The sequence below is a fragment of the Strix uralensis genome, chromosome 7, assembly GCF_047716275.1.
Source record: "Strix uralensis isolate ZFMK-TIS-50842 chromosome 7, bStrUra1, whole genome shotgun sequence".
Lineage (NCBI taxonomy): Eukaryota > Metazoa > Chordata > Aves > Strigiformes > Strigidae > Strix > Strix uralensis.
In genome coordinates, this window is record NC_133978.1 from 23,410,961 (window position 1) to 23,434,652 (window position 23,692).

General features: G+C 41.4%; 1 protein-coding gene across 1 annotated transcript in view; it reads right to left on the reverse strand.

The window, feature by feature from the left end:
- Positions 1-3,351: 3,351 nt before the first annotated feature.
- Positions 3,352-23,692, reverse strand: part of SLC16A12 (solute carrier family 16 member 12) — a 31,024-nt gene continuing 10,683 nt past the window's right edge. The window contains exons 2-7 of the mRNA XM_074874900.1: positions 14,347-14,558; positions 12,183-12,286; positions 10,798-10,941; positions 7,799-8,390; positions 6,444-6,703; positions 3,352-5,320 (exon numbers count right to left, since the gene is read on the reverse strand). Coding sequence (XP_074731001.1) covers positions 5,058-5,320; positions 6,444-6,703; positions 7,799-8,390; positions 10,798-10,941; positions 12,183-12,286; positions 14,347-14,447 — 1,464 coding nt within the window. The 5' untranslated portion in view covers positions 14,448-14,558 and the 3' untranslated portion in view covers positions 3,352-5,057. The remainder of the gene's footprint in view (positions 5,321-6,443; positions 6,704-7,798; positions 8,391-10,797; positions 10,942-12,182; positions 12,287-14,346; positions 14,559-23,692) is intronic.

The window sequence follows — 23,692 nt, forward strand, 5'->3', positions numbered from 1 at the left end:
GGGTGGGTGCCCACAGAGTCTATGTGAATGGAAGAAAGAGCGGAAATGACAGAGAGAACGGGTGGAGGAGATGGTCTTCAGATAGCAAACTAAAAGTTAGTATTCTTTACAAAAGGCTGTCCTAATTCCACAGTTCTGTACCTTGGTATAATAGATCATGGTGTTCAGGGAAAACTAATGCTGTACTGCTTCCAAAACACTTCTGAGCCCTAGCACAGAATGAAGCAAACTGGTGACAGACCCCATCAGGAAGGAGAATTCCTGCCCCTGCAACAGCAGTTCCATGTACAGACAGGATGAGAAGCCTGAAGCAGTGTAAAATACGATGCCAGATCATGAAACATCAAGACACCTCTCCCCCCTTAGCTCTCCCTCAAAGAATCTTTCATAATAAAAGCAGAAGTGATCAGGAGCTTAACAACATACATAATACAACCACACCTTCTTCTGAAGAAAGGGCTGGGACAAAATCCATCCTTGTTTTCCAGCCACCTGCCAGCTTGCCTGTTACAAACGTGGCCCTACCTAGGGAAAGAGCAGGGAGAGAAGGGAAGAGAACAGGAAGGACAAGGAGCATGAGTGACACCCCAGTCCTGAAAGCTGGTAGCAACAACAGTAGAGTTGAAGTCAGGAACTGGTGACTATCTATGGTGGCGTTGCTACATGGGCAAAAGGGTACACTAGGTAACCTCACTGCCTTTCTCAATCATGCGGCTTCTAACGTCCACATCATTGCCATCCAAACCCTCCTGAGGGCATGAAGGCAGCAGGGAAGAATTCAAGGAAGAGGTGCAGGTTCCCAAAACCGTGGTGGCCCATTCATGCTCCCTCCACACCCTGCCACCAGGGCCTCTCCTGGAAAATGAACCTTGCAGAAATAAGGAGAAGCAATAAAGTATTTTTAGTAAAACACAAGTCTGAATTTTATTTTATGGAGAGTCAGAGTGGCTCAATCTTCTCCACAGCAAAGAAAATGACCGTGAGGCACAGTGATGCAAGAAATCTATTTATTGTGCCTTACCTTCTTCAGGCTCTGGAGGATTGCGCTGGACCGCAGTACTATCCGGGGATGCTCTGTGCAAACGCTGCTCTTCTAGTTCTTGCCTAGTGTCTCGTAAATGAGCAGAAATGTTATTTCCCGCAGGGTGGTGCTGCTGCATTGCCTGGCGCGGCGACTCAGGGAAGAGGCTGGGTTTGAGCTTCGGGAAGGGGACAAAACGGAACACGCATTTTGCAGTCTCCAAGTCCAACGGGCAAAATCAAACCACACAGAAGCTGAACACCTCTCAATTCACACCCAAGTATGAGTACATCACTGGAGCCTATGCTAGTGGTGCAGGGAAAAAAGGAGTAAAGGCAATTAATTAATTAATTAATACTACCCTTCAGAAAGTATTAATTTATGAATCAAAAGCACCTTCTAAATTATGTAGAAAACTCTACTGGAATATACCAGAACAGTCACTTAGAAGAAGGTATTATTTATTGAGGCGATCCCAACTAAGGATTTTGTTGTGCTGACCATGAAGTATTGTTACAGCTTAACTTAAACAAGCTCTTCCTTCTTCCATAAACTTGTAACGCTTTAGAAAGCAAACAAGGAATTGTTGTGGCAATATAAAATATATTCACCATATAGTAGCACAGACAACCTTTGTTTTTCAGGAGGTAAATTATTATCCATGTTAGCAGAAACATTTTAGGCTCAAAATTTTCTCTTTTTTTCTGAGAACGGGGTTGCTTTTCAACAGATGGTACTTGACTTTTCTAATGCTGTTTTCCCACAATTTTTAAAGTTACAATTTATTAAATGTTCCAAAGCTGATCTGATAAAAATTATCACTAGAACATAAGCAATTTCATAAGAATTATGAGTTCCCATTTCAAACATCATGGAGTGGAAACAGATGGGGTAACTTCAGCAGTTGTAAACAGTTTCACTTACGCTGAATTCCCGTTCGCCTGCACCGAATAGAGTATTGTCCCAGGCAGGATCTATCTGAGGTAGGATCCATCTGCTTCTGTCTCAGAGAGATGTTACCACAGCCAAGTCAGACCATGCTGTCTCAGGAAGCCAGACTCACTCAGCAGGTGCAGTGCTCCAGTCAAGCTTGCATCCATCAGTGCTCAACAAGGCTGGTGGGAACATGCAGTGTTAGCTAGGGAAATAGTTCACAGCTAGCCCAGGTAACTCCACCTACCACTGCACTGTGCCATGCCAGGAAATACCCTCTGTGGAGAACAGCCTGAATTTTAGTTATAATCTCTGAAGAAAACATTGCAGTTACAATAAATAATTTTTTTAAAATGGTATAATCCAGAGGCTTCTATAATGTGCCACCTGAAACATTTCACACGGCAGGATGAGGAAGAGCTGTTCAGTTTGGGTTGTGTGGATGAGGGGGGCAGAAGTTTGGCATGAGGCTTTGTGAACCTGTATTGTACTCCCATTTCTTCCACTTGCAGGTCATTTCTTGTTATGCTTCCTTCCTTCTGTGTCAGAGCTGGGGAGATTCATGACAGGGCTGGTATTTCACAGTGTGTTTTATGCACAGAAAGCATCATTCTGTATACAAGCTTTTGTCCATTGGCTTAATTCAGAGCAGAAACAGTGTTAGAAAACCCTGAAATAATTCTATCAGTTTCTACAAAAGGTCTGTGTATAAAAGCAGTCAAATGTTTTCTCCTGAATTAAATATTTAAAACAAGAAATGCTGCCTTAATTATAAGTTAAACACAAAACAGAAAAGCCTATGAAAAAATACCTTGAAATTAAAAAAAAAAAAATCAAAAAATGCTGGTAATGTATTACATAGTATTGTTTACTAGGATAAAAATGCATATATTATTATTCCAACAGGCTTTTATAATATGCAGTTCTGGCATGAACAACTGCTGACATGTTGTGGTAAAAAAAGTAATAAAATTTTTGTAAAGTAAATGACAGCGGTAACCTATAACTCCTTGTAATAGCTTATCTTCTTTGTAGACCACACATTTCCTACTTTTTGATATAAACTTCTGCATTAAGATCTAAACCAATATCTTCATCACTACTAATTAATAAAGCCACCTTTTTTTCCCTCTCAAATGTGCATATTTTTCCAAACTCATTAAAAAATACTCATGGATAATTTCTTTCTTTTTTTTATCAACGTATGTTAAAATCAAAATTAGGGCCCGGGGCTCAATTCCCACACAGAGCTGAAAAAAAGGTTATGTCATTAGTTTTAAGCAGTTTTTGCACTCCCATCTCTTAATCTGCGGTCTGTGCCTGTAAATCACGCTACTGGCTCTAACCACACTTCTGAAGCAGGGCAGCAAGAAATGCTTTGTTTGAGCATAGACAACTGAAGTCAGACAATTTTAATATGTTATATTTAAAATATGCATAATAGAAATACTTGATACACACACTATTCATATATATATAAAAAATACATGGCTGTATTTTTTATGGCTGTACTCTATCTAAATTGAATTTGTGAACATCAGTCTATTTTGCTTTCCCTTCTGAGGCACAAACTGGAATAGGACACTATGAGCAACGACTGAATACATTGCAGATGATTAGCAAAACTACTAGTTCAGCACTGATAAAAATTATTTGTCTCTCAGCAATTTGCTAATGAACAGAATGCAGCTCTATACAGCATCAAAACACAGAAGTGATTTGCATTGCAGAATGTGAAGTTCCTCCATTGCTCACAACAGTTTCACTCTGGAAGAAACATCCCATTATTTATTAAATCATCACATCAGTAATTTACCCCTTGAGCTACATTGAGTCTATAGCTCCCGTGAAGAAGCCAGCTGTAGTTTATTCCTCACACAAGTAGCAGGAAACCATCAGCAAATCACAGCTGTTGTGTTCTGGTCATCCAGGACAAGTGACCTGATCAGCTCTTGAGTTGGCACAAAAAAGTAATTTGCACCATCTGAAGATACAGCTCCTGGGTCCAAGAAGAGACAGACTTGCCACTGGAATACACAAACAATTTTGTCTGCCAACATCCTTTTTACTAATAGTCTGTGGAGTGGGCAGTTTCTCAGTCATCTGCTTGCACAGACTCTAAATTTCTTCAACAGCTGCTGATTTCACAGGAGGAAGAGGCTCTGTATTTGCTAAAACACAAGCCTCTCCTCTTGTCTCCTGGGCTGTCTTTGGGCTTCTTCCAACTAATGCAGCTAAAGCAGGTTTGTCTATCAGCATGCCTAGTCCTCTGGCACAAATTTACTCCTCTTCAGATAGTAGAGGAGCCACAGCACCTCTTCCACCCTCCCAGTCAAGGATCAGCTGGAAGATCATATGTGGAATGTCAATGTTTAGAAATTCAAGCTTTAAAGATATCTGGGAAAAAAAGCAGCAACCACTTCAAAATTTTGCTGAGGGGCTTGGGAAAGTAGGTCTAGAACCATATTTAAAATTAAATTGCAACTTACGTACAAAATTCAGGCACACTGTAAAAATTAAAGCTGCTCCAGAGATACTTTCAGTATAAATCACAGTTTCCTGACAGATTTTTTTAAAAAAAAAAAAAAAAAAAAAAAAAAAGGCTTTGGCATTTGAAGCAGTTATTTGCAAAGAGTTTAATGCAGACTGATAAATGTGGAGGTTTTTTGGTGGTGTGTGTGTGATTAGTCCATCGAAACATAATGGACCACCATAATAGAATACCAAAAAGCTTATTTCATTAATACTATTTTTGAAATAATTTAAACTTCATTGTTCAGTTTTGGTGACAGATTACCTTATAGTTTTCTTTTGATGAGCCAATTATCATCTTTGAGATTACCTGTGGAGTCAACATACTGCCTTTCAAATAAATCTGTGACCATTTGTATCTACAAACTCTCATTATTTTCTGTCTAGCTTTCTTCTATTACTGCATTAACTTGGTATTACTGGTGCTGTATGTAGATTTTAGCCAACTGAAACACAATAGAAAAATCTAATTGAGAGATGCCTTGTTTCACAAGTAGTATCTTCAACAGCGTAACACTACAGAGCCACCTCTCAGTCACGGCTGTGTAGTGCTGAATCCTGATGGTGCTTGTCATCTGTTGCTGTAGCTGTTTGTATCCACAGCCAAAAATTCAACATCCTTTTGGTCTAATTCTGCTGTGACAGAATAAGCTATTGCTCCATTTGCCCAGATGTGCTGTTTGGTGCCAGTATCATTGGTGAGTGACTGCAAATGTGTTCTTTTGATTTTCTTTGCTAGTCTTGCAAAGCACAATAATGTTGAACTAAATATCATAGAAAATCCACACAGGAGGAATGATGCAGTATAGCTGCCAGTTGTGTCCACAAGCCAACCTGTAGGAAAACAAATCATTGGTTTTTAAAGGGTCACCAAATTCTGATAATTTACAAATCCTGTGATCAACAGGAACTTTATAAACTTCTGGAGTTATCACATATAGATACAATCAAACAATACGGGTTTACATCACCATCACTACTTTTACCTCCTGCGGCAGGGAGGGATTTGTCCTCAGCAGGCAGATAAGATTTTTATGGACTTTTGTCTGGAGGTCCAACCCATGAGAAAAGGCACAGCAGTCATTACCACAATACTAAATAAACATCTTTCAACTGCATGGATTTAACCGGCAGTCTTTAAATATGCTTAGAGAGCCCTGGGATTAAATATTGTGTGCATGAGATCCTCATACATAAACATCTAATGAGCTATGCCATAGGTTCATGCATCACTTAAAATAATTCCATTTTGCAATATTTTTTCTATGGAAAATCAAATTAAAAGCCTCAGAAGCAGAGATTAATAGGGAATTGATGTGAACAGCAGACAAAATATGTAAGACATATATATACACATGGATGTTTGAAAAAGATCTCTGACCTTCCACAATATTCGAAACTGTGTCAAGCTCTTTCTAAACAATAATAGGAGTACAGCTCTCATCCTTACTTTACTGTAATGGAACCGATGGGGAAAATGATGGTTAGGTATTACAGTGATGAGCTTGTGACCAAACAGTAATGAAGCTGACTCACCCACCTGCTCAAAGCAGTTTGGAGATTAAAAGGACAAGACCTCTGCACCAAAAAACCTTGGAATGAAACTCTCTTTAGGTTACAGTTTCAAAATCATGTAATTTCACAGTGAAATCTTTTGTTCCTTCACTTGCACAATTTCTGAACTACATGAAGTGGTGATGTAACAGCTCTTAGAAGTCCCATTCCATACTGGTTTGTTTTTTAAATTTCAACTTGCTCTATATAGAGAAATCACCCTATCAAGACAGGGCTTAAACAGGATCTAAAGTCTTATGAAGGTCTAGGTGTGTTATTTCTCTACCCAGGGGCTACCTCCACATTTAGCGTCCATCTGATGTCCCTCCTCTCCTTTTACATCACACCAATAGGTAAATCTGAAGTAGTGATACAATTATAGGAAAGTCATTTGTGAACTGACCTGCAACAGGTGGACTCACTAGATATGGTATGGCATGCAGAAAATACACAACACCCAGTGCTGATGATAAGGAAGAAGTTCCCACTACATCTGCCGTCACAACAGGGATCAGCGTTACATAGGCTCCATCGAAGTAGCCAAAGGTGAATGAGAAAGGCACAAGCAAGGGGAAGTTTCGGAGAACTGGCAGGAAAAGACAACAGAGACCATCCATTCCCACAGCAAAGAGGTAGCAAAAGTGCCGATGCTTCTTCAGACACCTGCAAGTTTCAAAACAGAAAAGAAAAAGACACAGCACCTCAGTTTCTACGCCCTGGCATGCAGCACTTCAGTCTCTCTCTCTTTTATATAGCTCAAATTTAAGTCCATTTTCTTACACAGACTTCAAGATGAAGAGCTCAGTACTGACAAGCCCAGGCAGAGAAAGCTGCCCACCTACAGCTGCAGAAACAACTGGTAAGCAGCAGCCCATGCTGCCTGCAGTGTTCTTTGGGTTGCTCCTAGTGAGGGGAGCCACTCCACTGACAGGATTTTGCAGTCCTCTGAAGTTTCAATGTTCAAAGCAGTATTCCATCGGGCTTTACATCCCAGCTCAGCAAGGTGCTCCCAGTATTTGCAAAAAATATTACAGTACACCTCTCTTAGATGTCACCCTTTGCATCAGCCCTTAAACACTGGAGTTAGTGTGAGCTAAGCAAGATGACAATTCCCTTTCTCACTGCTCCACAAAACCAATTACTGATTTTTCCCACAAACTGAATAAGCACAAAGAATGTGTCCTTTAGAATAAAAATCCTTCTTAATTTAGCCAATCTCTACTGATGTTACAGTTGCTGCACACATATGTTTGGAGTGAGCAAAGCATGGTGAGTTCTTACATACTGGAAAATGTAAAACAATTTTAGGTCAGTCCTTCTGAGTATGTGTCTGACAGTGTTGGGCCAGACCCTTGACCCTTTTCCATAACTTCTGTGCCTCCCCAGCAGCACAAAAGGAACAGAAAGGCAGAGAAAGTAGGGTAAGATCTTCCAGGAAATAGGTACAGAGGATCACACTCAACATACCTCAAGCAGAGAGTTACATTTCCACTGTCAAATGCAAGAGCTTTGCACAAACACATAATTTCTTCAGGCAAAAAAGAAATTAAACCAGCAGAATTGAACAAACTCAGAAGAGACAGAAACATTAAATAGTAAGCATTTCTGAAAGTTAGATGATATGTTGGGCTTTTTTGTTGAAAACTTACACATGCTACAGAAAACCCCCATAATGTTAACTTTTATATGTATTCTATCTCACTTGCATTCAGCTTCCCACTAGCTAAAGTTTACACTTGCTTAGCGATAAGCCATTACCTTCTGTCTGTTAGCCATCCAAAGGTGATATTACCAATGATGTCTATGACACCAAGTATGGACATGAGGAAGGCTGCCTGGTGATGACTCACTCCAACGCTCAAGGCATAAGGCACTAGGTAGACAAAAAGAGGGCTACAGCCATATGCCATAAATAAAACTGACACTGCCAGCACCATGAAGCCTGGCATCAGTAAAAAGTCATATTCCTTCCATGAACAGTAGCATAAACATTCATGAGACCACACTTTGATTAAAGGTGAACAGATGGACATTCGCTTTAAGTCTCGTTTCTGTGCTTCGGGGACATAATCCTGTTCAAGAAACTCAGGAGCAGTTTTATGGTCCTCCTTAAGAGCAATAGGCCGCATCAAGGCGCCACAGACACAGAGGTTTAAAACAAAACCTCCCAGGATGAGTAAAGCTCCACGCCAGGAAAACTGCTCAATTAAGAGCTGGACCACAGGGGCCAGGATGAAGGTACCGATTCCACTTCCTGACATCGCTATTCCATATGCCAGTGCTTTTCTTTCGTTGAAATATTTGCCCACCATTGCGATGGCTGGAGAATAGCAGAGTGCAAACCCAAGTCCTAGAAGAGAAAGCACAGTGCAAATGGCTTAAGACTAAGCATGACATATGAAACACATTAAATTAAACCACATAACCTACTTTCATTAGAACAAACGAATAGGAAGCTTTTTCTGATTCTGATTCTTCTTCTGATTCTTATTCTGATTCAGTGTGAAGAGAAACCAGGATGACTCCTTTGTTCCACTATCAGGGTCACCAACTTGACAAACTTAATGTATCATCTTTAATTCCCAACAACAAGGCTCAGAAAGAAGTGATGGGGTTCACTTAATAACAAGAACGATCAATAAACATCAGAGAAATGGTGTGTCAGCCTGTGTTGGATGCAAGATGAGGTCGGGGCCCAGGGTCTGCACAGGTGCTTATACTGGGCACACTATCCTGATAAGGCACCACTTTGTGATCTGGTCTGTTGCAACCCTGAACATTAATGTTCAGGTCTCTGAAATGCAGTACAAAGAATCTGTCTCTGTTACTAATATTCTACAATAAACCTTTTTTAGTCATCTAAACAAACTCCATGCAGCAGCTGCTTGGAGTCCTCATCATTTTAAATCCCTGACTACGAATAAAGAGAGGGGAAAAGCCTCAGAAAACAAAGCCATATCCAATTTAGTAAACAAATAAGATCCATCTCTTGGACTGGGAAAAAGATTGTGATCTCTGCTGCAGAACCAGAGAGCAGATTTTAATCATCAAATGCTTGCCCTAACACTAAAACATATGTTTCTGAATCAGCTGCAGAAACGTGTTCCTGACTAGGGTTTTGGATCATGTCCATGAGAGTAAAACGGTCACCACTGCCTTGGACAGAACTTGCCAATAGAGGAAATAATCACCTGGCACTGTAACCAGCTTGCCACGTTCTCCTCAAAGGCCGCACTGTGCAGGGTAAGAGGATTAGAGGGACTCCGGGCAGTGGGTGCCCGTTCTGGTACCCTCAGGAGGCGAGGGGAGGAGCAGGGCAGAGAGCTGGCGTTGAACCTGTGTGGGCAGCAGAGCTGGAGGAGCAGCCCTGAGCTAAACATCATCACTTGAGAGCTGTGAAAATCACACTCTATTTGGCATACACACCATTTATTTTTTAGTGAGTTGGCATGGGGAAATAGGCCCCCAAAAAGCCAATAAATGTCCTGTGAAAAGGGGAAATGCAAAGTTTGGGGCTGAAAACATTATCATACCTTTTAGAAGGAACTCTGCTACTTACTGCCACTCCCCCATCTCACCTTTGCTTTACTCCTCAGTTTCAAGTCCTGCAGCTTTTATGGATTTAGACCTCCACCAGTTATGCTCCCACCTCCTCTCTGGGTTGGGGCACCACCTCAGCCTTTACCAACAGTTCACCTCTCCATTAATCAGTCCCCACAGACTAGAAGTTCACTGCTTGTAGAATTGGCTCTTTACAACTCCATGTACAAAGTGCAACTGCTTTTCCACCTCAGCATTCACAGCAGTTCCCACTAAGGAAGCCTCAGTGGCATTAGCATGGTATGTGGCACAGTCCCTCGAGTTACAAGGAGCCTTTTCACTTGTTATGAACATACTTGTCAAAGATTAACAACATAATACAGGAGTGACATGCACTACAATAAGGATTTTTTTTTTTTTTTTAAACAAATAAGCTGTTGGCAGCATGTGAACTGCAGTAATTCCACCAACTTGTTACTAAACAGCAGGGGACCAAGTACAAGGGCTTATATCACCGTGGCTACCAGGTCAGTATTAATGAGGAAGGAATGTCAGTGTGACCATGGGCACCTCTCAAGTTCCTCTGCACACCAAACACAGGAAGGTATGACAGAGCAAAGATACTTGCTATCACCATACTTGAATGCAAATGAAAGAGCTGCTACAGCAACACTACCAACCAGCAATTTGCTTGCTTTTCAACTGAAATGTAACACAGACAAAAATAAGATGCACAGCTGAGGTACCAGGTATTCCTAGTGTTCTTCTGCCCACTTACTCTTATGTTTTGATTTAAACTTTTTTTTTTAATATGCAAATATTTTGGGGCAATCTAGAACTCCTGCTATAACAAACTCCTGCCAAATCACAGGAAAACAAAGGAAACCTTTTTGTGTATCACCTCCAACAGCAGTCCTTCCTGACCTACTATAATTTCAGAACTTTATCCACAGTCCTCTCTGTACAAGAAGTTTAAGAGTTGCTTTTGCAGGGTCCTCATTCAGGCTGTATGAGACTCACTGAGTGCTGAAGCCCTCAGAGGGGCAGCCAAAGCCTCTCTTTTACAATGAAGGGAACAGGTCTGAGTATCTCTATTGACCAGTGTGGTGGCAATATGATATGGAGAAGAGATCGCACCTCTGGAAAGGAAGGACCATAATTTTTAACATTCCTGTGTTGTTTTCCTGGCAGGAACAAAAGGGCTGAATGTCTCCTACCTGTAAGGACTCCTAATGATAAGTAGAGATGTTCCAGGCTGGTGGCGAATGAACTCAAAATTAGTCCAGTAGATGCAAGCAGCCCTCCTAGCATGATACCAACTTGGCAGGATACATGATTACTGATTAAACTCCCAAGTGGGGCTTCAAAGAAACAAATAAAGCTGGTAGTTAATGGCAAGTCCTCACACACAGTTCATTGCAATGGTCATAAAGCAAAAGGAAGCGGCCGGCAAGCAGGAGAAAATGGTGATCACAGCTACACAGAGTGGTCTTCCAACATCCCCCCTATCACAATGGTGTGAGCACCAAAAAAGTTCTAAAAATAACTTTTCTGAAAGTCAGGATAGAACTGAAATTCACAGTAGCTTTCTCAGCAGCCATTTTTAGTAGATCAAAATCATTACAGGACACAGCTACTCTGCAGTTTTGGGGGTCAAGAGAGACCACAGCGACAGCCCACACTGTTCATTACCCCACACTTACAACACTGAGACCTTCCCCCACCTGGATTTTGCACTTCAGCCCTCAGTAACTTCAGGCATCCTTCCCTGCTCCTCCCTGGCCTTGTGGGCTCTGCGTCAGACCCAAACAGGAGAGGTCTCACATCTTTTGGACTGTTTCCAGGCCTGCTACCCCTCTCCTGCACTTCTCCAATGTTGATGGCTTCCAGATCACACTACCTCTACCATGGTGTCATCAGCAGCCCTCTGCCTGCAATGTCAGGGCATGGTTATCCTTGTTTTGCTTTTTTTGACCAAGATATAACCTGGCTGACACAGGAGAGTTGGTATGTCTCATTCCAGCTGTGTCCCTGAGCCTTTGTAGTAATTCTCATGGATTAACCCTCTTACACAGAATTAGGGCATGGATTTTCACCTAGCTGTACAGTTTTAAAGTAAACCCATGAGAAGTTCAGTATAACTGCTGCATTGATGCATGTCATCCATAGTAACACTGAATTTTCTTTTAAGGGAAAACACTATTTGTAAACATACAAGTTTGCTAAAAGGAGGATGGGCTGTGACTTGTTCTGAAGGCAAGATGTACATCCTGTGCTAAGTCTCAAATACGATTCCAGTCAAAAGACAAAAGAAACAAGTGTTCAGTTAGTAACTCTCAAACACAACTTGTCCCTCTAGACCTCGACAAAAGTACATTTCTGAAAAATTAGATCATTTGACAAAAAGTTCTGCTGCTTTTCTGTAGTATGAAGACACTCCCTTCCTGCTCAACTATGCTGGGGAAAGCAGCTTGGATATACCATACCCCAGAGAGCCTACAGTATCTATCTTTGCCAGCTGACTTCACCAGCTTGTGAACATGCTAAAACCAGATGGAGATGAAGAAAAAGCAGCCACATGTCTTAAAAGTGTAATACACACCACAGAGCATCGTAGCACAGTCGACAATGGAGTGGATCCAAGCTGTTCTGGCATAATCCTGCCCAAAGTACGCCTGGAACTCCACAAAAAAAATGGAGATGCACCTAGGAAAGAAAACATGAACACCAATCTGTTGAACATGGGATATTTGCCTCACAGAAAACACCAGTCTCACTCTTCAGGTACAAAGAGTATCCACTTGAAGGTCCCCTCCAGCTCCCAGGAAAATCAAATCTGTAGTTTGCCTAAATCCCAATGAGATGAAGAAATTTTAAACAGTTTCTAAGGGATATTGGAAATGAAGGGCTACCTTAATGCATGAGGGACAAGACATGAAATGATGTGTGCAAGCTGAATAATTCCAACAGTACTCTGCGTAGGGCACCTACACTAGGGTATTCACCAGAGAAGAAACCTTGCTTTGCACTGGCAACAACTGAAACACAGATTGGTGTCCAACTATTATCGCAACAGTGGGATTAGACAATTAGGCTGATACAGAATTTAGTTCAGACAGATAACCTCCAGAGAGATTATGAACATTATAATACCACGTTTCTCACTGTGGTATCTGCTGCTAGATTTTTATAACTCATATTATTTTTCACTGAAATGAAACTGAAGTTGTAATTATCACCAGCAATTTATAGCCCACATCATGATGTTGCTTTCCTGGTACACAAAGCCCCAGTTCCCCAGTTCTTCACTGACCTGGTTGCTTGCTAGTGGCGATATTCACATCTGCACAAACTGGCAGGGCAGGGCCAGCATAGTACCTATAGAGCCAACACCACTTATAGCTATGTGTTCATGGATGCAAAAGTGCAAAGCAAATGAAAAGCAACCCCTCATGAACAGAGAATCAAAACACAGCAGGACCCCATGGACCTTCCAACAGTTTATTAAAATGCTTCCAAGAGAGGTTACTTTGCTCTGCTTAATGAATGTTACTGTTCTACCATCTCTGCAGGAGAACGGACTGAAAGGCTGCATAGTTTCATTCTAGTTTCTGGATCAGCAAGAGATCCCTTTTCTCCCTCTCTTTTTTCCTCCTGCAAATGACCATTTTCTTCAGCTTTTTTCTTGCCCATACTTCATTCTTGTGTATACTCTAGATGTGTGCCAGCCATTAGATGATTTATTGGATGTAACATTTCACACATGAAAAAGGAATCAAACCCACTAGGAAGTCTCTACTGTTACTACAGAATTGATCCATCTGCATACATAAACTAACACTGTGTCAATGTTTCCATGCCCCTTTTATGCTGTTGACTCCAAAACCCTAGACTTTAGATTCCTAAACTCGGCAGCTTTATTTTAAAAGAAATATAGGATGTAGGTAGGAAACACTGTATTTACATTATACTGACTGTCCAGCAAGACACTGTCTCAGTGCTCCTCACTTACCAGGGTGCTTATCTCTCTGCTTAATATAGCTTAAATGTTCAAGTTCACACACACCAGGCTCCTCTGTCTCCAGTCGACATCAAAGTCACTGTGGAAGCCATCTCACTCCAGATGTATACATTATGTTTATGCAAGGCAGCAGTCTATTCCTGTTCTTTCTATTTTTGAGAAGTATTTCTGAGAAAATATTTTCTGCATATTTTAGATACCAGAAGGGCACAGTGAGGGGCCTCCTCTCTAGGGCACAGACCTTCTCAGGCAGGGTGGTACCTGAAATACTTGCAGTAGGAGAAGGGGGTGTTTACAGGCTTCTCAGACTCAGGAGCCAAGCAAATCCACTGGAACTAGCAAAGATGAACATGGCTGTGGGGACAGAGGGACATAGCGGACCCAAAGAGACCCTATATGATTCCTCCCTCCCCAACCAAACCACCACAGCCTGAAATAATGCTGCCAACCCCCGGCTTTAATTCTGTAAGAAATCACGGAGAGGGTGTTGAGAGATAGAGCAGGTGTCAGAGGAGGCGAGACTAAAACCAGAGGGTTCATAATCCCTCAGCCGTCCCCACAGCCTTAGAGATTTCAGGAAACCTTTAAAAATGTAGCAAGAGAGAGGTTTGTACCTAGCCAGAATAAACCCTGCGGCTGTGGGACATCAGGGGAGATCCCAAAACCTCTTCCTAAGGAGGAAAAAAAAATAAATGGAGGGATAATACCACAAACAGGTCAGAAAGACAAGAAGCAGCCCCTTTACCTCGTCACAGCCCTGGTACAGATAGTGACAAGGAAGCAGCCAGCAACGATCATCCACCCCCAGCCTCCGTCGGGAGGGCCAGCGTGCCGGGGTGAGGCCATGGCGCAGGCTGGGGTGATTCCTCCCTTCTCCCTGCCTCAGTGGCAGGGGCCGAGTCCGGCCGGCTTGCCAAGTGCGGGCCGGGGCTGCCTGGCACATGGGTTACTGGCCATCTGAAGGGAGAGAGAGAGAAAAAAGAGGCAGAGGGGGAATCAGGGTACATCACACACACTGTAAAACTGCACGGCTGCGCTAGGACATACTGCTTTGGCTTCACTGCATAAAATTGAGGATTTTCTTTCACATGCAGTTTATGAAAATTTGTTGGAAGCAAGAGTGCCATCAGAATTTGGCTCTGTGTCTAGTATCATTTATTTCAGGGTGATTTGCCCAGCAGTTACATCCTAGCACATGATAGCCTTTTTCCCCACAAACGTCACAGCACACACATGTAAGTCACATACTTTACTGGTACCAGTCACTTCAGCTCATTCACCTTCAATTGCCTCCCCCGGCTCACACCAGCCCCTGGCCTGAATTGTATTTTCAGCTCCACTCAAAGTAGCTGTTCTTTTTTGTACACATTTTAGTGCAAAATTTTTGTTTGAGGGAATACAGTTTTCACCTTTGTATGAAAAGGGAACTTTCTCTGCAAAATCAGAGCAGATCTGATGATGAAATGACCTCCTTGTTCTCACAAGCCAAACCCTAGATGAAGGCTGTAATCAGGCAGGACACAGCAACTTTTATTTTCTGAGCACGGACAATTCACTGAAGGTTAGGGCTAGCCCATCCCCCTCTTCCATCCACTTAAATCAAAGCAGTGTCTGCATCCAGGCCATAACATGGGCTCTAAATGCACTGAGTGCTGCAGGAGACACTGCAGGAGACCAAATGACACCTACTGGACCCTAGATGAATAACTGAGTCCTGTGTGTTGGAGTAGCTTTGCTAATGCTGTGGGTATCACCAGCAGCATGGGACCAAGAGCCTTTAGTCCCTTCTGCATCAGTGGGTGCATGGCAGGGCTTGACTGAGGGACCTGAGACACCCCGTTTTGCTCAGTGCAGGAACACATAGCGCTGGCTGTCAGTGCTGGGTTTCAGACCATGTTTTTGCCATCACAGCAGGCACTTAGCCCCTGGATGAATCAAAGATTTACATAAGACATAAGCAAACTATTTGGGATGTCTTTCAGTTTTGCTTGGAGAGAAACCTCAAATAGCTTCTACATCACCTAATATGACAGATGCTGAATATGCAACATTCCCACTGACAAGAACCACAGGCTTCCCTGGAAGTGTTACCGGTTACAGCACATAAGAGGGCTGCAGAGCTACTCAAAAGTGCAACTCAAGAAAGAAGCTACATGGCTAATAATGTGCCTTCTCAGTCCCTGAATCTGCTCAGTCAGGTGATGCTCAAGGCTTGGCTCTGCAGAGCCCAGAGCTCCCTGACTTAAACCAGCAAGGCACCACAGAGGCAACCCTAAACATTGTCATGGGTAAACCTTTCAGAGGTATTCATCAGCTGCCTCTCCTGAGATATCAGGAGGTGCATCTCAAAACCATTACAAAATTATTTCAAGAAAACATATACACATTGCCAAAATTAAAGGTGAACGAAGTAGGAGACAACAGGAATGACAAAACAAAAACCACAAGATATTAAAAGCTTAGCTGAATTCCTACTAGGCTGTAAATAATATGCTGTAACAACACTGTACAAGAGAAACAGTGGACTCTTTTTAAAAAGGTTTGGTAGTCTTCTGATTTAAAAAGGATAAGAAGCATTATCCTAATCTACCTGCTTGACTTTCAAAGCCCAAGAATTGCAGCTGATCACACAGGGCACGATCAAGCCCTATATACTAAGACAACTCAGCCCATAAATGTTAAAACAGAAAAACCAAGTGCAATTTTCAAAGATGGGGTGAAGTCCAAAAGCCAGCGGCTGTGCTGTCATATGAGGCACCTGAACTGCCACAAGAAGTGAACAGCGAAGAGAACTGTTCATAAACTCACAACAAAATGTGTGCTTGTCAACGCTTTTGAGGAGTGATTTAAGGTAACCATGTCTGAAACAACATCCTTGAAAAATATCCATGAATAAAAATATCCACAAAAGATGCCAAAACTATATTATACCACCATCCAGTTACACCAGCTAAAAAAGCTACCATTAAATATCTGTTCCAGGTCTTTGTGTATTCCTCAAGTACCATTTATTTTTGCCTCTGTGCTAGTCAGCCTGTTAGCTGTCACACATTTTACTTTAGGCCAAAAATGCTGTGTACTATTTGGAAATAAAAATTACTATCCTATTTTCTCTCTTTGTATAATAGGCTTTGATAGTATTTTTAAGTAAATATTTGTATAAAGCTGTCTAATGATTCAGAGCCCAAAGCAATACCCACGATGAGCATTAGAACATGTACTAATTCTGTCTTTATTATTCTCTTCTCCTCCATTGTCATAAACATCTGTTTCATCATAAGCTAAATTGTATTATAAAGTCTGTGTTATTCTCTGTTTATATGGAGTCTAGCACAATGTGGATCCTCACTGCAGCATGAAATACTATTACAATATAAGCCATACTAATGAACTAGAAGACAGCTCAGGTATGGTAAAAAGAAAATCTCTAATGACGTCTTTTCTTGTCACTTCTATGGCTCTTTGGAGAGATACACAGTGCTCTGCTCTGCCTGAATGTATAAATGCTTCACTGTGTAAAGAATAGGCCACATCTCAAATGGGACATCTGAGATAGCTACAGTTTGGATTATATACCAATGGTCATAGCAGCTTACAAAGATCAAAGAATAATTCATGGCTGGGGTTACAAAAGTTTTTGTAAGTAGCCTCCAAACCTGGTATCTCATGCATAGAGGCTTCTAAGTGAGTCTAAAGGGTCTCAGCTGGATGCATTCCTACTGCTGATTAGAAAAACCACACAAAGCAAATGAGATCCAAATGAGTTTATGATTTCAAACCTCATCTTCAAGGTATTCAATTGCTAGGACTTACCTACATTAAAGGTCAATGAAAGCTCTGGAATGGAGACCAGGACAGTTTGCCTTTTCTGACATAGCTTTCTAGAACACAGCAAAAAATGCCAATGCAGTTGATAGAGCTTTCTGAGCAGCCTCTGCAGGTGCCCACATGACCCCAGGGACATCACTGGCCACTTCACAAGCCTTGTGACATTTTGCTTGAAGTGTAAAGTTCATTTTTTGACCTTACCTATTTGCTTCAGGACAAACATACAGCAGTGCCAGTGTGTACCCACACCCTCATTCCCTCCCCGCTATGTTCTGAAACAAACTCTTGGACACAAACACAAACAAATTGAGGAAAAAAGGCACAACAGATTGGCTAACAAATAAGTAAAATAAGAAAGCAGGCATGTAGGCAAGTACAGAACTCTTCACAAAACCTATGAGGGCGGCTCAACACGCCTGCTGTCAAAAATTAGTTAGAGGATGCCGGGCACATGATACAGAAGACACATCCCTGGACTTTCCACTTCTGTATTTGCCCTCCAGCATGCACTGCTAATTTGTGAGCAGATCATACATCTCATGTGTTGATTCCATTCAGATGGCAGACAATTTTGCAGGGTCTATGTTACATTTTGAGTACTGCCGTGAACTAATGACTGATTCTTTATTTTTAACTAATAAGGCCAATTATACATCCCTTTCTGTATAACTCCAAGCAACAACAGCCTTATTAAATATGTGCAAATATTGGATCAACATGTTATATGATGGCTAAGGCAATGATTACACAATCCTTCATGTTGGATCAGTGAATGATTAGATCATCAAGCAGTACAATTTGATGCAAACCACCACCACATCCTTGTCTGCTTAGATGGAAAACAAAATTCAACACTTTGGTGGCTGTCTGCATCTAACCTAGCCACAAAAAAGCTGATAGCCAATCCAGCATGAAGCCAGAGCGGCACAAATTGATTATACCCTGATTTGTCGATAAAGTCTCTCATTACACTATCCTGTCAAATTCACTTGAACAGGCAGAGCAAGTACCAGTGCTTTGCACCATGTGGCCAACACATTTTGCATCTAACACCAAGGACCTCAGAGGTGGATTTATTGTATTATTGCAAGTGTAATATGTTACATTCAAATGCCTGGATGACTGAATAGCCCATAAGAAGCCATGACAGTCACCTGAGTTAACAGGGCACTGATAAAGTTCAGATTATTTTGGTCAAGGATTTCCTGGCAATTACAAGTAATGCAGTTAGCTGGAGTTTGCATAAGCACTTGGTACGTCACAGAGGGATCCTGAGCAATTCAGATCTACCTCTGCAGCACTTCTGCAGAGTGTTGGCAAGGCAGGGCTTCTTATTTTGGATCTGAGAGGTATCTTTCACTGCCCCTTCTGGAGGGATGATTTCATTTCCAGTTCTGATTATTAAGGGTGGAGGAGGAAGTTCCAGGAATGCCAGAAGGGATAACAGCAACTGTTCAATAAGCAGAAATACAGATACAATTTTTCAGAGGAGTCAACAATCTCCACATACAGGGCCCTAACTAATTTTAATGCACAAACAGCAATAGCTGGGTGGCATGACCTCAGCCTAGATCTCTGGCCCATCTTTCCAGGCAAGCTTCAGACTGGGCCTGAGACTCTAGTTTGCATTTTAGCTGTATGTTAATGTACTTGGGGAGAATTTGATGACATATCAGGCTACGCAAACATAGATTAGGTATTTGGTTACATGATCACTTGCTGTTATTTTCACAGAACCCTGCCTGCCAATGTACACAAAAACGGCAAACATTTAATGAAGTTACAAGCAACTGAAAACCACCATATTATAAGAAATGCCTTGCCAACACAGAAATAGGCCACCCAGTCTTCCCATAGTAGGACTGGTGCAAATCTCATCTCCTTGACTTCACACTCACTTCAAGGAGTACTGTGCCTTTCATAGCCACTGAACTAATAGGCAAGTTAAATAATTACCTTTCTTGTTGCTGCACATGTCCAATAAACACTTATTATGTCAACCTGGCAATTTTATTCTGAGGTTGGAAAACTTCAGTTGCTTACACCCTGGTGCTGTTTTCTAATTATCCATATCATGGATCATACAGATTGTGGACTCTGTAAATGAAGTCAAACAGGCAGAAAGCACATACTTTGTTTGAGCAACCATGTCCTCCCCTTCCCAGCTCTACCTTGGTTTGCTCTCATGTTGTATCTTTTTCTTAATCTTTCTGGTGCAGGATAAGACTCTTACTGCATATCTGCTCCACCTGTAAGGCCTGATCCCCACTGGCAGTGCTGGTTGCTATTATAACACATCACAGATGTGCATAAAAGTTCCTGCTGCTTGAGATGGCTACAGGAAAGCAGGGTTAACAGAAAAGCTCATGAAAGAGCTCTGCACTTTGCAACCTTTGCTAGATAATTTTCACTCAAGCATTAAGTAAATGTGCTTTTCCTTGAGTTCAAAGAAGAGGTAAGTACGGTGAAGGTGGCAACAAATTCTGCTGATCCCTAAGAAAGCCTTAGTTACCCAGCGTGCACTGGGTCACAGCTCACTAAACAGTGACTCTTTTCTCCAAGTTAATACATTAGGTTTAATTTGGCAGGATAAATAACCTATCAATTACTTCAGCAGCTGTTTTCGAGAACCCTGGAAAGAAAACAACTGCTTCTGAGAGCATCTCCCTTACTCAGTCTGCTCAGCCAGCAGAAAGGAGTGGGTGAGGTTACTAAAAAGGCATTACTATAACCTTGCACCTCATCATGAGGTCCCTTTTGCCAGGGAAAGGAGCACAGAAATCCACGGCAGCCTAGCAACTGGCCGGCACAGCGACAGGAGCCACTGACCTTTTAAAACACAGCACACAGACAGCAAAGCACTCGCTGCCCCCTCTGCCTGCTCCTCCTTCCACTTCTTTAAAGAAATCGATTCAATAATGCTATCACAACAGTGTGAAGAGGCGAAACATCTGCATCACGAAGGACAGAGGAATAGCAGGTACAGTCACGCTGGCCTGCCCAGGGACCAAGGGATTCCTTTTTTCCTACCTTGTTCAGCTGCTCCACTTAACAGCATTGAAATTTTTTCAGCTGCTCCATTTACAGCATTGTACGGTTACGGTCATGCATGTTCCATCAAACATGTATTTTTTTCCCTGAAAAAAGAATGCTACTAATTGACTGTTAGTCAACAACCACGCTGTTGGGGGCAGGGGGAATGGTACCATCGCTGTATCCATGTTATTGCCTTTTTTCCTCTTCCAGCAAATAAGTGAGAATAGCCAAAAATGGGTTACAAAAAAATATCGGGAAACTTTTTTGGGAGGAAACGATCAATCCCTGCTGTCCAATAACTGCAATTACACAAGACAACTCCTATGACAATGTTTTGAAATTTTTGTTGAGGGGTTGCTGATGACATTATTTTATTCTCTCAACATAGAGATGTGTCAGAATTTTCTGGTGCTTGCTATTTTTCTAATAACTCTACATTTTTCAATATTTTTACATTTTCCTAATTTTTAACACATGGTGGGTAGGCAATGGTTGTGGAAGGTTTTTTTGTTTGTTTACAATTACTTATATGTTTATTGATTTATAATTAAATTACATTTATCTGCTACTTTTGAGTTTTATAACATATCATTAATGATGACTAAACATTTTGTCAACCACTTCTCATTTATGGTTAAGCTTAAGTATGTGATAGTCCAATCATTTTCTGAGTCATCCCTATCTGTTCAAGGATCTGTGCACTTCTCTGGATCAGTCACATATTAGTATCCCATTATATCCTTAAAGAAATGTTAACATATGACCATAATTGTTCGGAAATTCTGAAAAAGCTTTTTATTCAAAGTGGTCTTCAGCTGACACTTTCCCCACATTTGGTATATTAATTTTTCCATCTTCAGAAAAATCTTGCCCTGAGAAAGAATATCACTGGCAAAGCTGCCATGGAACATGTGAGAATAGGACATTTTTTTCTCAGATCATTATGCAGTCAGTCTGTGGAAATCACTACTCTCCCCTTCTTTTACTGATTCTACACCCCAGATTTTACTTTACTGGTAAGGATCCAAAAACCCTCTCTTAGGTTAGCTGGAGATGACCTGGCAAAGGAGATACCAAGCAAATGCTCTGCTGATCCCTCCAGAGACAATTGGGATGTTATCAGGCACCCCAGGAGCTCTCAGGCACCAACAATGCAGCTGTGCCTGGATAAAACCGAGGGGTTGAAGACTATGGAGACATGTCTTCCTGCACACACCTGCAAGTGCCAAAGGCCACCCAAAAGCTGTGACTGCTGCCAGTTTCTATGTCTCATCTCCAATAAGAAACGCATGCAGATGGACAGTGGCTCCAGCATACGCCCCCAGTGGGGGGTCACAGCCTGGGGAAACACCAGCAACTGGTCTGCAGTGTCCTGGGAGAGCTGCCACCCAGCACTCAGACACTCCTCAGCAGAGGGGAAGACAAGAAAGCAGAAGGCAGGACCATGGGAAACCGATATACCCTCACCCAGAAATCTCAATGATGTACTTACAGAAAACGTACTTTGAGATCTTTTGCAGTTGTCATCTTTTCAGTCCTTCCATTTATGGAGAAGCCTTATTCAAGTTATGAACAACTAACTTGGTGGATAATGTCCTTGAGGTTCCTGGCTGGGTTTTAGTAAAATCAGGAACTGCACTTAAACAAAGACATATTTTTCTTCTGTTCTTGAAGTGTTTAGAGCCTGAGTAGCATTGTTGGGTTTTTAACAATTCACAGGGAAAAATACTTTTCACTGTTAAATTTCAAGATGTGAATCTTACACAAGTGCTTTCTAAAGGGAAAGGAGATGACTATTTTAGAAAACAAATTCTGTATCTACAGATCAAGCTATCCAGTAGATTGCCTCTATTTATCTGATGTTCTAGGGCTGCTGTTAGCATCAATTCATCATCTTCTCCTTCAATACACAAGATTTGTTTGCAAAAACTAATCAGGCATGAAAAAGCAAGGCAGGTTATTTCCTTTCGTTCACACAAGCTTATGTTCTGAAACAAAGCCATTAGGATACTTAATGCCAAATGTGCTCTTCTAATGGCCAATACACACCATATGACAGCAAACTGTCACTGTGACCATTATTTTTCTTGGGAGATTTCAGCTGAAACCTTTAACTCTGTAAAATTAAGATAGCCCCACTATCATTTCAAAGCCTCTATTAATTTTACCCTTAATAATGATAATAAATAATTATTGTATATACAATGGTGCAGTAATATAATTCCCAGCAGGAAAGAAAGAAAAATATCTAAATATTGGAAAGACAGGAGTTTAAAGGCAAAAAACAGGACGTCTGCTGTTTCCTGAAACAGGCTTCCAACAGCAACTACTGATGAATGTTGCTTTAAAGGGTTAGGTATTTCTGAGAAGTCATTGCACAGTTCACATTTACTCTATTTAAAAAAGCATAATATTATATACAACTAATATAGCCATAGGTACATACTAATGAACACATCTCTGTACAAGAAGGCTTATATGTGTGTCACTGCACACAAACTTCGGAAAATAACAACAGGGAAGCTACTAAGCTGGGAAGGAAACATCAAATACTAAAATGAAAGACAAGGAAAAAGATGGAGGTCAAGAGGAAAAATTCTTAGCGTACCATAAAAAAAAATCTCTGACCAGGAATTACATGTTTGACAGCGTGCACATCAGGAAAACATGCATCTACTCACAAGTAGCAGTTTGTCTTAGTGAAATTACACACAGAAAGTTAACAAACAACCAACATGTCTTGGGCAGATCAGCACATTCTTCATGCTCAGTCTTCCATTCAGCCTCACCAAACCATCCATATTTCAACTAGATCCTTGCTTAATAGCTTATTTTAGCTTTTAGGGAATCTTTAAAGCTTCAAGAAAAGTCCTCAAGTTCCCTCTGCTGAGTGAATACTGGTGCAGCTGCTTGATTACATCATTTTCAGGAATGATCAGCAGGAACTTTCCATGCTACTTAAGGGTGTACTTCTGCTAATTAGTATTGCAGCCCAGAAATAGAGTTTCTCAATTTTATATGAAAAACATTTCTCTCCATAGAGAATGTTTTTGTTTTGGTAAGTGAAACATGAAAAAAATCTACCTGTCCCATTAAGTATGTTTTATCTTTACTCTCCAGATTTCTGGCTATTTTAATTCTTTGAAAGTTAATTTCCATTTTCTTTTTCTCTGGTGTTCCAATACAGCTCCTCAGCTTGTATCCTCTCGGCTCCATAGACACACAGA